This window comes from Meles meles, chromosome 5 (genome assembly GCF_922984935.1).
Source record: "Meles meles chromosome 5, mMelMel3.1 paternal haplotype, whole genome shotgun sequence".
Taxonomy (NCBI): Eukaryota; Metazoa; Chordata; class Mammalia; order Carnivora; family Mustelidae; genus Meles; species Meles meles.
This window is the reverse complement of record NC_060070.1, coordinates 20,957,714-20,974,845: the sequence shown is the minus strand read 5'-3', so window position 1 is coordinate 20,974,845 and position 17,132 is coordinate 20,957,714. Positions and strand designations below refer to the sequence as shown.

Sequence of the window (17,132 nt, the reverse complement as noted above, 5' to 3'; positions counted from 1 at the left end):
TGGCCAAACTAAGGAGTAACAGTCCCACTATATTCTGTTCCATCAAGATCATACCTAGAGGACCACGCTAACTAAAGGTTTGGGGGTAGATAATGACAACCATAATGGTTGAAAGTCCCATGTGGAGTTGTTGAAGAAGCTAAGAGGGTATCTAATTTGGAAAAAAAGTTTGAAGTTGGGGTCCTCATCCCAGACCAGTTAGAATTTCTGGAGAGTGGTTATGGGCAATGGTGTTTATAAAATTCGTCCAGGTTATTCTGGTGAGAACCAGAGTTGAGGATGACCAGGCTGGACTATCCTCAAATTGCCTCTCAATTTCAAGGGTGTCTGATGCTATGACTTGATTGTAATAAGAGATAGTTAAATTTTTAAATGCTTGAGAATAAAATTATAATGATACATAATTCACATCCCCTTGGATAAGCTTAAATTTTTTTATACCCTCAGATGCTATTTGAGAGTTCAAAGAAGTTTAAAGTAAGTCTGAAATAAAAGTAAAGGGACACAATGCTTCATGTTCATACAACACACCAGGCTCCATCATTGCTCTTGCAGGTAAGAAATATTGCACGAGACTGTGTTCAGAGATTAATACAATAATTAAAGAAACCTGCAGATCTCATCTAGAAGATGCTATTTTAAGGAGGTCACGAGGGTGCTTGAATATGTGTGTTCATGTGTCTGTGTAGGTGCCTAGAAGCAGCAAGTGGGAGTGCCTTCAAACCTCTCCTAGACGTCTCCTGGATGTTGAATACTCAGCCCAGGATGTCATCAGGAACAACAGCTACGTAACAAAAAGAGCTTACCTGGATTGTAAAATTTCTGGGGGAGCCCCTCCAATGTATATGTCTGCAAAAGGTATCTTCATCTTTTCATTGTCCATGCTCTTGACATGTCGTCTGTCAACCACCAAAATCATTTTCTTATCGTTGTGGTAAATGATTGAGATCTGGGAGACATAATATATAGTCAAGTCTTGATCATTGTTTAATAATCAACTTTTTAAAGATGACTACATATTTTAATTATTCTGGTTATAACAGCTGGGCCCCCATGTTCCTGTACTTGTTGGCTCACAAAATGGGGAACAGATTTTCCTTTCTTACAGACAGGGACACTCATACTTCAATAACCAGAAGATCAGATTTTCTGGAGAGGAATTTCCACACGGAGAAGGAGCTAAACCAAAAAATATTTTTGTCATGACACCAATTGTTTTCTTTCGTCTCTTTGAGGAGATTCAGGAAAAAAGACTATAAACAGGGACCCTTTGAACCCAGACTGCATGTTCCCATGTGTCATTGTTTTAGTGACACAGTGAAAATCTTTAATGCTTCTGCCCAAATTCTAGTCAGCGATATAGTTAAAATATCCTTCTGCCATAGACCATCCTCACGGAGGTCACGGACTTTGAACTGAAAGAGAAAGAGAGCTTCCTACTCTCTGCATTTTGGTTCAACTTAACAGATACACCTTTCATACATTTTACTCAATTGTACATTCAAAGTAGTTGTTACCGAAAATAGATGAGACATATTATCAGTGTACTGTACAATGGTTTCAAAGTTAAAGAGCATTCCCTGGGGACTCTCTTTATAAGGAAATCTGTGTTAGTATTTTTTAAGTTCTGGATAAATGCTTTACAAGGAAATTCTCTATTTGCTTTCTACCTACTCTTTTTACATTTAGTAGTGCTCAAATGATACTTTTAAAAATGGCTGTGTATCCACACTAGCATTTTCAACAGATGTATAAAAGTATTCTATGGAGTGCCATTGTAATCAAGACACTGAGTGGGAGTCTTTTGGTCAATGAAGCAATTAAAATGAATCTTTCAGTGACTCTTATTAGAAAACATCAATATGACAAAAACCTTCATTTTTTTTAAAGCAAATGTCATCCTGGAGTTGAGTCAATGGGGTCCTGCTGTTGGTTTTTAGAAGTGAAGGTGCTCAGTTTAATCATTTTGGCACCTACGTCATTTGACCATCTGATTCGATCAATAGTTCTAAGCACAAGTGAAACAAAACAAAACAAAACACACCACACAAATCGCAATGATTTATACCTCATGGTATTTTGCATCATTAAGCTGAGCTTTCTTCGATGTGTCCTCAAGATGCACAGGGCCATTGCTAAATCCAAAGTCATAGAACACATGTAGGTAACCATTGCGCATTTCCAAGCTGAAAAACATACTCTGTGGAGAGAAAGAAGAAGTTATAAGATGTAAACGTCTGCTATTAGGAAAGTGTAGATTTATCTGAATTTGAGAGCTTACACTGTAGTTTTTATTATTGAAACTGAATACTAAAGAATCTCATGAAATTCTTATTATAAAATTAAAATTGCAACTCCATCCATATCAGCAGTTAGGTCTCAGGTTAATATATCAAAATGTTAATATTTATACTCAATTTAAAGCAGCCATCTTCTGTTTCTTATTGGTGAATTAATAAAATTTTAAGTTTACTTTATTGACCTTTTAAAAATCCTGAGAATATTTGAAAATTGTAACAGGCTTACAGGCATGAGTGCATTTCATTTTAAAAGGAAAATTGGCAATACTGAAAAATAATTCCAAGGTTTGCTGAGAAGAATCTGAAAAAATTATCAGCAAGTATGGATAAGGACATTTCTGTATTATTTGGAAACACTGGATTTATGTAAATAAACATGAAATGATTATGCACTTGGGTCATATGGTGTTTGAGAACCAAAGTAATTCTGTAGCACTCAAGTAATTCACTGGTCAGGCTTGCTTGTTTTGGAAGATAATTTGCAATAGAAGAACGGAATGGATTTGAAAAATGAGGCATTATCGTAGTTCCTATTTATCAGAAAGTGATCTCTCAAGTGGTGTCTGTATAGTCCAGAGATAGGAAAATAATCCATTAGGGGAAAGAAAGAAAATATTTCAACTTGCATTTTTTTTTTAAAGATTTTATTTATTTATTTGACAGACAGAGATCACAAGTAGGCAGAGAGGCAGGCAGAGAGAGAGAGAGGGGGAAGCAGGCTCCCGCTGAGCAGAGAGCCCGATATGGGGCTCGATCCCAGGACCCTGAGATCATGACTCGAGCTGAAGGCAGAGGCTTTAACCCACTGAGCCACCCAGATGCCCCTCAACTTGCATTTTTTTTTTTAAAGATTTTTTAATTTCTTTTACAGAGATCACAAGGAGGCAGAGAGGCAGGCAGAGAGAGAGGGGGAAGCAGGCTCCCCGCTGAGCAGAGAGTCTGATGCAGGGCTCGATCCCAGGACGCTGGGATAATGACCTGAGCCGAAGGCAGAGGTTTTAACCCACTGAGCCACCCAGGCGCCCCTCAACTTGCATTTTTTTAAAAAAGATTGTATTCATTAATTTGTCAGAGAGAGAGAGAGAGAGAGAGAGAGCGAGCACAAGCAGGCAGAGCAGCAGCAGAGGGAGAAGCAGGCTTTCTGCTGAGCAGGGAGCCCCACGCGGGACTCGATCCTAGGACCCTGGGATCATGACCTGAGCTGAAGGCAGATGCTTAACTGATTGAGCCACCCAAGCGTCTCTCAACTTACATTTATACTCATTTTAAAACTCCAAAATAGAGAAACAAGTTAACTTTTAGTATTTAGTGCATGGCCTGAGCTCGGCCTTCATTTTGTCCTTTGGACAGATTTTCATGGGCTTCACACAGTATGTGAGGCTTTGAGAGCACAGTTTCATACCTGAAGGCTGGTGGTGGCCCCTCACGCATTTCTGTGCTTTTAGCCATATTGCAATTTATTGCAGTTTATGTGTGTCTGGTTACATGGATTTATGTGCGAGAAGGCTTAAATAATAGAATATTTATAATAATTTTCTTTTGAGATGCAGCGATGTGAAAATATTTTTGAGACACTGATGTCTGCAGATTACTTCTTGCAAATGACTAAAAATGTCAGGTTTAAAGAGAGCGACACATTTTCTTTATAAAATGAGTAATTATAAATTTGTTGACCATTTGTCATGACAGATGTCCTTCTGTGTTATGAAACTCACTGGTTATTTAAAAAATACTTGATCTGTCATTTCAGTAGAGGGGTATTATTATAACAATGCATGAAAAATAACTCTTTAAAATTTTTGTTATTTTTAATTTTAATTCCAGTATAGTCAACAAACAGTATTATATTAGTTTCAGGTATACAATACAGTGATTCAGCACTTTCATATATCAGCCGTGCTCCTCATAAGTGTGTACCGTAATCCCCATCACCCATCCCCAAACCCACCTCCCCTTTGGTAACCATCTATTTGTTCTCTATAGTTAAGAGTCTGTTTCTTAGTTTGTCTCTCTCTCTCTCTTGTTTCCCCTTTGCTTATTTGTTTTGTTCCTTAAATCCACATGAGTGAATTCATATGGCATTTGTCTTTCTCTGACTTATATCGCTTAATATTACATTTTCTAGCTCCATCCATGTCATTGCAAATGGCAAGATTTCATTCTTTTTTAAGGTTGAATAATCTTCCATTGTATATATAAACCACATCTTCTATCAATGGATACATGGGCTGCTTGATAATTTGGCTACTGTAGATAATGCTGCTATAAACATAGGGATACGTGTATCCCTTTGAATTAGTGTTTTTGTATTTTTTGTGTAAATACCCAGTAGTGATAACTGGATCATAGGGTAGTTCTATCTTTAATTTTTTTTTAAGTTTTTATTTATTTATTTGACAGAGAGAGAGAGAGATATCACAAATAGGCAGAGAGGCAGGCAGAGAGACAGGAGGAAGTAGGCTCCCTGCTGAGCAGAGAGCCCCATGCGGGGCTCAATCCCAGGACCCTGGGATCATGACCTGAGCTGAAGGCAGAGGCTTAACCCACTGAGCCACCCAGGCGCCCCCCCATCTTTAATTTTTAAAGGAAACTCTATACGGTTTTCCACAGTGGCTGCGCTAGTTTGCATTCCCACCAACATAGCAAGAGGGTCCCTTTTTTTCCCACTTCTTTGCTGACACCTGTTTCTTGTTTTTGACTTTAGCCATTTTGTGAGGTGATGCTTCATTGCAGTTTTTCTTTCTTCTCATTGTAGTTTTGATCTGCATTTACCTGATGATGAGTGAGATTGAGCATCTTGTCATGTGTCTGTTGGTCATCTGGATATCTTCTTTGGAGAAATGTCATTTCATGTCTTCTGCCCATTTTTTAATTGGATTATTTGGTTTTTTGGGTGTTGAGTTGTATCAGTTCTTTATGTATTTGGATACTAACCCTTTATCAGATATTTCATTTACAACTATTTTCTCCCATTTTGTGGGCTGCTTTTTAGTTTTGTTGCTTGCTTCCGTCATTGTGTGGAAGCTTTTTATTTTGGTGTAGTTCTAATAGTTTATTTTTGTTTTTTTCCCTTGTCTCGGGAGACACATCTAGAAAAATGTTGCTATGGCCAATGTCAGAGATATTACTGCCTGTGCTCTCTTCTAGCATTTTTATGGTTTCAGATATCATATGTAGGTCTTTAAAGCCATTTTGAGTTTATTTTTGTGTTTGGTGTAAGAATGTTTTCCAGTTTCATTCTTTTGCCTGTGGCTGTCCAGTTTTTCCACCACCATTTGTTGAAGAGACTGTTTTTTCCTTATTGTATATTCACTTCCCCTTTGTTGAAGATTAATTGACCATATAGTTGTGAATTTATTTCTGGATTTTCTATTCTGTTCCATTGATCTATGTGTCTATTTTTGTGTCAGCACCATACACTCTTGATTACTACAGCTTTGCAATACTACTGTGCTGAAATTATGAGACCTCAAAAGCTTTGTTCTACTTTTTCAAGATTGCTTTGGCTCTTTGGGTCTTTTCTGGTTCCATACAAATTTTAGGATTGTTTTTTCTAGTTTTGTGCAAAATGCTGTTGGCATATTTTGATAACAATTGCATTAAATCTGTAGACTCCTTTGAGTAGTATAGACATTTTAATAATATTTGTTCTTTTAATCCATGAGCATGGAATATCTTCGTATTTCTTTGTTTTTTTTTTAATTTTTTTTTTCTTTTTTACAGATTGAGAGAGAGAGAGAGAGAGAGAGAGAGATTACAAGTAGGCAGAGCAGCAGCCAGAGAGGGGAGGAAGCAGGCTCCCTGCCAAGCAGAGAGCCCGATACGGGGCTCGATCCCAGGACCCTGAGATCATGACCTGAGCTGAAGGCAGAGGCTTAACCCACTGAGCCACCCAGGCACCCCCTATTTCTTTGTTTTGTCTTCAATTTCTTTCATCAATGTTTTATAATTTTCAGAGTATAGATCTTTTGCCTCTGGCTAAGTTTATTTCTAGATATTTTGTTATTTTTGATGCAATTGTAAATGAGATTTTTTTCTTACTTTTCTTTCTGCTGCTTCACTATTGGTTATAGAAATGCAACAGATTTCTGAAGAGAAAGTAACTTTTTTGAAGAAAGTTGTACTCTGGAGAGATGGTTTTTAAAAATATATATTTGTAAAATTTTCCAATGTTAAATAAATTTGTTGATGAAAACAATGTGTACTACCTGTAAAAACTCTCATATCTGCACTATTAAAAATAATTTTAGAAAAAAATTTCTAACCAGTTTAAAACTCTGTCAAATAAAGATTTCAATGGTCTTGAGTTCTTTTGTTAAAGTTTACAAAATGATGCAATATATGATTAGCTAGCAAGAACTGACATCATAGGGTCGCCTGGGTAGCTCAGTGGGTTAAGCCTTGGCCTTCGGCTCAGGTCATGATCTTGGGATCCTGGGATCGAGCCCCACATCTCTGCTCAACAGAGAGCCTGCTTCTCCCTCTCTTTCTCTGCCTGCCTCTCTGCCTACTTGTGATCTCTCTCTCTCTGTCAAATAAGTAAATAAAATCTTTTAAAAAAAGAAATGCATGTATTTATGGTAAGCATGCATTTTTTTTTTTAAACTGATAAATGCATATGATGTAAAAAAGTCAGTGCTAAATTTCTGCAGACACACTACCCACCTAGATCTTGGTGCTGATTTTCTGCAAAATTCTCTAGCTTATTAAAGGGGGTTATATTTAATATACATCAAAAAATGCATTTCAGAGTTGCAGTAATTACTTATTGCTGGCATCACTTCCCTAAAGAAAAAGAAATCCAATTTTGCTTTCTAAACTAAAACTTCGGTTTGGTGGCACAACACATTCAATCTGGGAAGGTTCCTAGGAATATGCACAGTGGAAAGTAAAGGGAATAACGGAGAGGATAAAGGACTTTTATATTTACTCACTCCATTGACCATCAGGAGCACGAGGCCATTGTCAGCTGGTGTTCGAACTTCTATGTCAAAGCGAGTCACCTGACCGAATTTCCCTCTCCTTGTGATATCCCTTACCACAGCATAACTAGCGCCATCGAAGAAATAGCTGGCAGCTCGACTCTGAGTGAAGGCCAGTTTATCTCTGAAATAAAAACGCAAGGATCAGACGAACATGACAGTTTGCATTATGCTTTCCACGTGAGGGACTTTCAACCCATTGTCATGACATCTTCCATGGAAATTACAGCATTTAAATATGTGGAACTTAAGAAACAAAACAGATGAACGTGGTAGGGGGTGGTGAGGCAGAAAGAGAGGCAAACCGGAAAACAGACTCTTAACTACAGAGAGCAAACTGAGAGCTGCTGGAGGGGAGGTGTGGGGAGAGATGGGCTGGATGGATGACGGGCATTAAGGACGGCACTTGTGATGAGCACTGGGTGTTGTATGTAAGTGACGAAGCACTAAATTCTACCCCTGAAACTCATATTACATTGTATGTTAACTAACTGGAATTTAAATAAAAACTTGAAAAAAATAAGTGAAGTCCTGATGTCTACATGGGAGACAGAGAAGTATTTATAGGTAAGTTAAATGAATGGTTTATTTTTAATTTTTTAATTTTTTTTTTTTTTAGTTTCAGATTTAGAATTGAGTGATTCATCGCTTACATACAACACTCAGTGCTCATCACAGCAAGTGCCGTCCTAATGCCTATCACCCATCTAGGCCATTCCTCTGTCCACCTCCCCTCAGCAACCTTCAGTTTGTTTTCCATAGGTAAGAGTCCGTTTTCTGGTTGGCCTCTCTCTTCCCACCCCCCTCCTACATGCTCATCTGTTTTATTTCTTAAATTCCACATATGAGCGAAACTTGTGGTATTTGTCTTCCTTTGACTAATTTCACTTAGTATTATACTTTCCAGCTCCGTTCACGTCACTGCAAATGGCAAGACTACATTGTATTCCAGTGCGTGCGTGTGTGTGTGTGTGTGTGTGTGTGTGTGTGATCTTCCGTATCCTAATGAGTGATTTTTTTTTTTTTTTTTTAGGGAAAAGCATTTATTACTGGGGGAAGGGGTCAGTTCAGTTTTCTTCCTAATAATGACCCAGATGGCTCAGACATTAGACCTTTCCCATTCAAATGACGGGGTTTCCTGAAAAGAAGACTAAATAGCTCATCCCTTTATGAGAACCTCAAATGGGAGCCATGTCCATGCGTGTGTGTGTGTGTGTGTGTGTGTGTGTGTGTGTGTGTGTGTGTTTGTGCTTCATGAGCCAGTGGGAGAGTCTCCTACAGAGGCTCTTTTTTTTTTTATTTCTTTTCAGCATAACAGTATTCATTGTTTTTGCACCACACCCAGTGCTCCATGCAACATGTGCCCTCCCTAATACCCACCACCTTGTTCCCCCAACTTCCCACCCCCCCGCCCCTTCAAGACCCTTCAGAGTCCATAGTCTCTCATGGTTCACCTCCCCTTCCAGTTTCCCTCAACTCCCTCTCCTCTCCATCTCCCCATGTCCTCCGTGTTCTTTGTTATGCTCCACAAATAAGTGAAATCATATGATAACTGACTCTCTCTGCTTGACTTATTTCACTCAGCATAATCTGAGTGATTCTGAATGGATATCTTTTCTACTCTTTGTGCTAAGACAACAGAAGTTTCTGGTGAAACCCAGGTCTCTGGAATCCTAAATTAAAGCTGCAAACAAGGGCTCTTGGGTGGCTCAGTCATTAAGCATCTGCCTTCGGCTCAGGTCATGGTTCCAGGGCGCTGGGATCAAGCCCCACATCGGGCTCCCCGCTCACCGGGAAGCCTGCTTCTCCTTCTCTCACTCCCCCTCTTGTGTTCCCTCTCTCACTTTGTCTCTCCCTGTCAAATAAATAAATAAAATCTTAAAAAAAAAAAAGGTGCAAACAAGATGTTTAACACTTCATACTTGTACATGCTCATCCGTGGCAGAAAACTGAAACGATTTTTGCAGACATGACTCGTATGCAGTTCCAAGACTGGGTTCCCCAAAGAAAAAATGGGAACCTGAATATTGATCCATGGTTGTCTCATCTGCTGCTCTCATGTGGCTATCAAAGTCTTTAGTACTCTTAACACTTTCTTACCTGGCACAGGGTACTGACTTGGAGGGATCCATGTTATAGATGTGCTTGAAGTTGTACAAGCTGATCACATCATTATTCAAAGTGGCCAGTTCCAGGCAGCCCACGAAGCCAGGCAAGTTTAAGCTTGCGGGGAGCTATGTAACAGACAAAGTCAATCACCCCATGATTGCACTTCACCCAGATGATACAAAACAGACAATGAAATAGATAACAGGTCAGGGAGAACTGCCCATATAGATAAATATCTTTCTAGACCTGTGTCTCCTCTGGGCCAGATTAATTTACATAAACAATGATTTTTCAGTTGTGCCTATCTAGCAAGAGGATGGGATTTGTTGAGTATATACTATGTATCAGTCACACACCAAATAGTGAATTCAGGAGCAAAATCAATTCTTTCAGCAGCTCTTTGAGGTAGGCATTCCTGTTTTCATATCAACAGAAGGAAAGTAATTCTCGGAGAGGTTCAATAATATATAACTAGTAAGTAACAGCCTTGGGATTGAAATCCTACATCAACTCCCTATCTCCTTATCTGGGCCTTTCATTTATTTGCCTTTTACCAGGTCTCAAACTCCCCCCTTAGACTCACCCCTTTCTTCATCCCAAGTATTTTATTTCATGTCTATATTAGTTGAAATAACTGAGTTTTTGAAACTGTCATTGTGAACCTAGCAAACCCACAAGGTCCACGCACTCCTGCAGTAGTGGGTAGGGGTAATATCAATTACATATGCGTGTATCGGAATGAAATGAATTGATATACAAGTGGTAGCTAGAGCCTGAAAGCATCTGACACCATGAAAATGTAGGTAGCAGAGACCGGATTTATATGCCAGATTTATAGATCAGAATTTTAACACCCATGGAGCTAACTTCTTTCTTGAAATACCAAGATTTCGATACACCCCCCAAATCATTGTAGGACTTATGGATTTTTGAAAAACAGTCAGTGTAGATTTTCAGTAAGTCCAAATCTGGCTGGGTAGCTTACCTTGAAGTTTGAAGGCACGCCACCAACATAAAACACAGTGTCCTCAGGGTCCAGATCCAACAAGGCGTCATCTCCCATAAATTCTCCCTTTTTAATAAACTTCTCCTCTGCAGTGCTACTCAGACTTGGGACTGTCAAAAACACCTTTCCGTGTTTTCCTACCCTGTTAAGAATTTTCAGTCCTTATTAGCCAGATAATTTGTAGAAAATATGTTTTTTTAAAGGTCATCATGTGAAAGCTTTTACAGGATGTCAACAATCAGCAGAAAGAAAAAAAAAGATATTCCATCTTGGAATTAAGGCATGGATTGGGCAGATAAAAAGATCTAATAATCTGATTGCTATTTAGAAATGATGAGTATTTTTTCCCAATCTTTTTTTTTCCCGACTTAGGTATTTGGGAAGCAACACAGGCATACCGGGGGAGAAAAGGAGCAACAGTAAAGGGAAGAAAATGCTATTTAAACACCCACAGGAAAACTGTGTGTGTGTGTGTGTGTGTGTGTGTGTGTGCGCACACGTGAGCACATGCACGCATGCATTCCACAGATTTTTTATGAAATGTGCATGGAAGTCCTGTATTGTGAATTCACTTTACCTTTCGATCTTGACAATGCTGAAGTAAGCAGGCCAGGAGCTGACGGGCTTGGAGTTCAGGGGAATCTCTACATCCTTAGCTCCCAGATTATAAATGTACACCAGGTTATCATTTTTGATTGCAAGACCCATGTATTCTTTTTTGGCCTGAAATATCAAGAAGCCACTTAAAGAAAATCGATAGGAGTGAACATCATATTTTGTTTTCCTTTAAGGGACAATCATCAATCCAAGTGCTTGGCTGTCTACAAGGCACATCTTGCCTGAATTATTACAAAGTTCCTGTTGGACTCGGCAGTGCCTTTTCCTTTCCAGCCTCCCTGTGGCTACATTGGTGTGCTGCTCCCCGTGTTTGTCCAAGTGCATCCTGGACAGGGAGGCAGGCAATGTCAGGCTTGTGGTCATTTGACAGCTTCCAGGAGTGGCCTGATCCTGTCTGGTTAACCCAGGGACATACGCAGCCTGCCGAGACAGACTGCCCGTGCCTATTCAAACAGGGTGAGCAACAACCGTTAACAGGCCTCTGGGTTCCGGAAGTCCTTGAAATGCTGCATTCAATGAGCCGTGTGAGACTGATTACGAAGCAGCCCCAGAAATATCCCACGTAGAGAAGGAATCACTTACCTTTATGACCACTCAAGTCTCGGGATTAAAGTGGTCTGTACCAGAACGGGAATGTTGTTTGGGTAACCAGAATGGGAATGTTGTTTGTTTGCATAGGTGGTTTTGTTTTAAGGGAAGAGGAAAGCCCCTGTCTTTCCTATGACTATTATTCTCTCTTTTCAAATGTTGTGTTTTCCTGGGTGTTATACGCAACTGATGAACTGTTGAACTCTACACCTGAATCTAATGATGTACTCTCTGTTGGCTAATTGAATTTAAATTTAAAAAAAAAGGAAAAAAATTAAATAAAAATAAATTTATTAGAAAAAAAAAACATGTCACACGCTTACAGTTTTGCTTCCGAGGTACAGGATGAACCGGTCCGTAGCTCCAGCCAGCTCTGGCTGCTTCACGGGGGGAGGTTTCATGTACAGGCTCAGGGACGTGAAGGTCTTTAAGTCATCCATACTGGTTTTGGGGTGCACCTCGACTGCCGACTGGCCATCAAACATCATGGAGACTTGGATCTGGAGTTAGAGAATGTTTCTGTTAAAAGCACCCTGCAGAAATGGGCACAGCTCTCTCCATTGGTTCCCAACGGGCTTCCCTCCATCCTTATGGACTCTCTGAGCCCTACTCCCTTCCTTGCCCTTGTTTCCTGATGTCCTCACCTTGTGGGAGAAAGGGGTTAAGGCAGATCATAATATAGTCATTTACATTTAAAGTGGGGTGAAAGGAAGCCAAAAAACAGTGACAAAGCAGATCTACGATGAGGATAACTACAAATCCCACAATGAATTATACACTCGGTTGGGGTGAACTAAATATTTGATGGGAGTCCTGGTCAGTTACACAGTCCATGAGGCCCATAAAATTAACAATGACTAATTGATCAGGAGAAGTATAACACATCTGGGGAACAAATACGGCTAGAACTTTCTCCTCAGGGTTTTAAAAAGAGGAACAAGAAATAAGGCTGTGAGTAACATCTTTGAGCAAACCAGGACTGTTGGGAGGGGTCTAGACCCAGCTTTGGAGTCTTCGACAGGGTCTTGAAACCTGGCTCTGCTTCTTACTAGCTGTGTAACCGTGAGCAAGTCACTTAACCTGCAGTTTCTTCAAATGTAAAGTGTGGATGAAAATCTTGCTGAATGAAATGAGATAATAACTGTAAAGTACTTTCCAGTTCCTGGCTCTATCATTATTATAACTGTAATGAGTTCATTAAGATGTTTCTTATAATAACTCTTAGAAAAACGTCAAAACAAAGCACAATTCAGTAGATGCATTTCTGAGAGGCCCAATATGATAAGCTGATGCTCTGATCTGGTTCAGAGTGATTTTCTGAGTATTCAGAAGGGGATGGACTTTTATATCCATGTCACTCATGCAAATATTTCTGAATAATTAGATGTATTGACATCCATTATATAATATTGATTTGGTTAATACTGATGGTCAGTAAGCTCAAGATTATATTCCCAAGTGCCTAGAATACAGCTGTCTTACATTGCTAGTTGAGTAAAAATCAATCATCTTAATAAACAATCAAACAGTTCATGGCATTAAAGTCTTTTTTCATAAAAATTGAGTCTGAGAAGGAAATATATCTGCACAGAAAGTACCTCACTTTGGGGAGTCCAGGGGGCTCCCAAAGGCATTGCCAAGACTCTCTCTAGAGAACAGTTTTAGGTGGTTAAGTTCCCCAAAGTTTTCTCCATTTGAATCAAATTACCAGAAAGCACTCACAGAAACCTAACTTTGGAAATAACGTTTCTTTACACTAAGCTTTTCTTGAAATGCTTCCCAAAGTATCTAACAAAGGTAATTTGTGGTGTGAGACCAATTATCATGTATCATTTAAATACTGAATATATTCACCAAAAACAATCTTCTCCATTACAAAATAGTTGATTTACAACTCTTCTTTTGGTCAGTACTTAGGGCTCATGGTCTGTTCAGGACAATTTGCAATTGAGAAAATAAAACCATATAATGATGCCGGTCTATGCATCAATAAAAAATAAATGAAAAAGAGGGCCAAGAATGAGCCCTATTTGCCAACTGAAAACGTTAATTGAATTTTGGTGTTGCTGTGTGGCCTCTGTGTAAAGATTGTTCAGTTTAGGTGATCTCTGATTCCCCAGTGACCCCTGTGGAGGGGTCGGTGAAGGCTCCCTCTATCAATGTTATACCAGAGAATTCCCTGAAGAGGTAGATGGGCAGGAGTATTCAACATAGTAATTGCACTAAAACACCTGTTCCAATAATTAATAATAATGACAAGTATAAATCACATCTTCGGTTGGTGTTAGATTTACTCAATTTCTTTTCCTCTACAAGCTTTGTTGACTAGGTTAACTCTATGACTCTTAATCTTGGCTCTCCATAAGAATCAAAATACAGGAACTGAGCCCATCCTCTAGAGAGCCTGATCGATGGCTTTGAGATTGGGACCGGGAAGCACTCACAGAAACCTAACTTTGGAAGGTGTTTAGTTTTCAGAGCTCTTCACGCAATTCTAATAAACAGATCCAGATGGTGCCTTAGAACTACTGAAGTAGAGAGCGTGCCTGGGTGGCTTAGTGGTGGCTCAGGTCATGATCCCAGAGTCCTGGGATCAAGTCACGCAAGGGGTTGGTGGGGGGGGGGTCCCCACTCAGCGGGGAGTCTGCTTCTCTCTCTTTGCCTCTGCCCCTCCCCCCTGCTTGTGCGCTTGCTCTCTCTCGCTCTCCCTCTCTCTCTTTCGCTCGCTCAAATGAATTAAAAAAGAAAAGAACTACTGAAGTAGAAAGATTCCAGGCTCTGGCAGCTGCCTTAAGAGCTGCGATTCAGTTTCCTGAGCAGTGAGCACTTGACGTAGACTCCTTTCTTTCATGGTTACCTTGCTGGCGACACTTCTGGTCTGAGCGATAAGCTCCCGGATCCTCCGGATGCTGGCAGAGACGTTGCTCGCAGGCCGCTTCTGTTCTACGGTGCGGAGCTGATCCAGGAGCTGAGGGACAACCTCTGTCAGATTTCCTACTGCAGTTAATAAAAATTAATCACTTGAGTAAATATCTCAATGATATTAAATAATATTAGCTGTATTTAAGGAATCCGGTGAAGAGACAACAAACACAGGGCTACTTCGATGAGAACTATAATTATTTGTAATCCTGCCAAAGGAAGAGTTAAGCCCACTGTATAAGCGATTCCTATTTTGTGGCATTTATAATGTCTGTTGGTCTACACATTGTATGTAGAGTGAGCTGGCTTACAATGCACATTTCTGAAGGGCCAGGCCCACGACAGATGTTCCTGTCCCCATATAGCACAGGGTCTGCCTGCATTTCCTTTTTTTTTTTTTTTTTAAAGATTTTATTTATTTATTTGACAGAGAGAAATCACAAGAGAGGCAGGCAGAGAGAGAGGAAGGGAAGCGGGCTCTCCGCTGAGCAGAGAGCCCGATGTGGGACTCAATCCCAGGACCCTGAGATCATGACCTGAGCTGAAGGCAGCGGCTTAACCCACTGAGCCACCCAGGCGCCCTCTGCCTGCATTTCTAATGGAACTGATAGAACAAGTCTAAAGGCAGGCTGGGCAAAAGGAGGCGGGAAGGTTTTTTCCCAGGTTGCCTATTCCCACATCACACTGCTGCTGCAACAGTCCATGCAGAGGCAGAGCTGCGTGGAGAAAACAACCGAGCACCCAGAAGTGTGGCAGGTGGTGTCAAGGAGAGGGTGGGCGCCATGGTCTATGGGCCCAATAAGGGTGATGATACAAACACATCATCCTGAATTTGTAAGTTATGTTTTATTGTTTTGGTTTTTTTTTTTTTAAAGTTATGAGGTACACATAGAAAAGAGAATAGGGGCGCCTGGGTGGCTCCGTTGGTTAAGCGTCTGACCCTTGATTTCGCCTCAGGTCATGATCTTAGAGACCTGAGGTGGAGCCTTACTCCCGCTCTGTGTTCAGTGGGGAGTCTGCTTGTCTCTCTCCTTCTTTTTTTTAAAGATTTTATTTATTTATTTGACAGACAGAGATCACAAGCAGGCAGAAAAAGGAGGAAGCAGGCTCCCTGCTGGGAAGAGGTCCCGATGCGGGGCTCGATCCCAAGACCCTGGGATCATGACCTGAGCTGAAGGCAGAGGCTTAACCCCCGGAGCCACCCAGGCGCCCCTGTCCCTCTTCTTCTGCTCCTCCTCCTGCTCACATGCTCTCTTTCTAAAATAAATAAATCAAATCTTAAATAGAGAATTAATCATATTTACACAGCTAGATGAGAGAAGTCCAAAACAGGGAGATTGGCGTAACTTTCTGTAAGGTTTCATGAACCGGACCAGTGGTTCCCAACGTGTGGTCCACAGACCAGCTGCATTGGCATCATCAGGGAACTTGTTAGAAATGCAAAATCTGTGGCTCCAACCCAAACCTGCTGAATTAGAAACTCTGGGAGTGAGGCCCAGGTGATTCTAAAGCACATGAAGATTTATGAACCGGGACTAGAGAATGAATACCTTTTGCATATTCCCCCGGAGAAGGGCAGAGCCATGGTCACTAAGCAGTAGCAGCTACAAAACCGGAAGTCTCTTACTGGAGCCAAACTAAACTCAGATTCAGGAGAATGTGTCAGTGAGGACCAAGGATAAAACTCTTTTCTGTATTTAGGAAGTAGGGTGTTTCTCTATCTTAAGGAATGGAATCAAGGAAAATAATAACAATTATCACTTTATCATGTTAATTAATAGAGGTAAATATTTGTTGTTTGGCTAACTGATCACAATAGCCATTTTATAGTATAATAGTGTTTAAAAATTATATGTAATGAAGTGTATTTCATGCATTACATTAAATTTTGATTATGGAAATGTAAACAAAACAGGGTTTCCCTGTCTCCAATTCTCTGAGAAAGGGAACCACCTTTTATTAGAGTCTTTATAAAGTCTCTTATGTTGTGGTACGCTCTTTCATTTACTTTGATTTGAACCACAAAATGCTATCTGAGGAAAACACAGAGGCCTAAAACAGTCTCAATTAATGGTAGTTCTGGACACTTATTGGAATCTCAGATTGGACCGAAAAAGGAAGAAAAAAATTTAACACAGATTGAGTAAACATTCCTGAGGCTCTGTCTTTATAAATGTGAATGTTAGATGTCATGTAGGCAAATCTTTTAGAGATTAAGTTCTAAATGCAATTAGGTGAGTGGTTACATGGTAAAACTCATGAATATATACTTAGGAGATGAACATAATGGTTATCTTCTTGTTACAGGAATGAATATTTGTGACCTGGGATAAAATTACTAGTGACAGATCAAATGTAGATTAATAAAGTTCTTCCTTAACTCAGATGGAAGTGAATGTAATATGTTCTGCAAAGCCATGCTGGAGAACAGGAAGTTCTAGTCATGACAAAGTCATTGATATTTAAGAGGTAGAATAAACAAGGTAATATGTGATTTAAATATCTGTGTATAAAGAAATTAGGTAGTTAACAGAGTATTTCATTATCATTGCTGTAAATTTGTATTCAAACTGGGCAACAAACTCTTCTCCTATTATCATTTCTTTT

General features: G+C 39.9%; 1 protein-coding gene across 2 annotated transcripts in view; it reads right to left on the bottom strand.

Annotated features, from left to right (window-relative positions):
• LAMA4 (laminin subunit alpha 4) overlaps positions 1-17,132 on the bottom strand; it is a 151,345-nt gene that overhangs the window by 24,891 nt on the left and 109,322 nt on the right. For both annotated transcript variants that reach the window (XM_046005514.1, XM_046005513.1), the window contains exons 18-25: positions 14,461-14,600; positions 11,927-12,103; positions 10,975-11,120; positions 10,377-10,539; positions 9,383-9,516; positions 7,235-7,406; positions 2,069-2,200; positions 807-949 (exon numbers count right to left, since the gene is read on the bottom strand). In XM_046005514.1, coding sequence (XP_045861470.1) covers positions 807-949; positions 2,069-2,200; positions 7,235-7,406; positions 9,383-9,516; positions 10,377-10,539; positions 10,975-11,120; positions 11,927-12,103; positions 14,461-14,600 — 1,207 coding nt within the window. The remainder of the gene's footprint in view (positions 1-806; positions 950-2,068; positions 2,201-7,234; positions 7,407-9,382; positions 9,517-10,376; positions 10,540-10,974; positions 11,121-11,926; positions 12,104-14,460; positions 14,601-17,132) is intronic.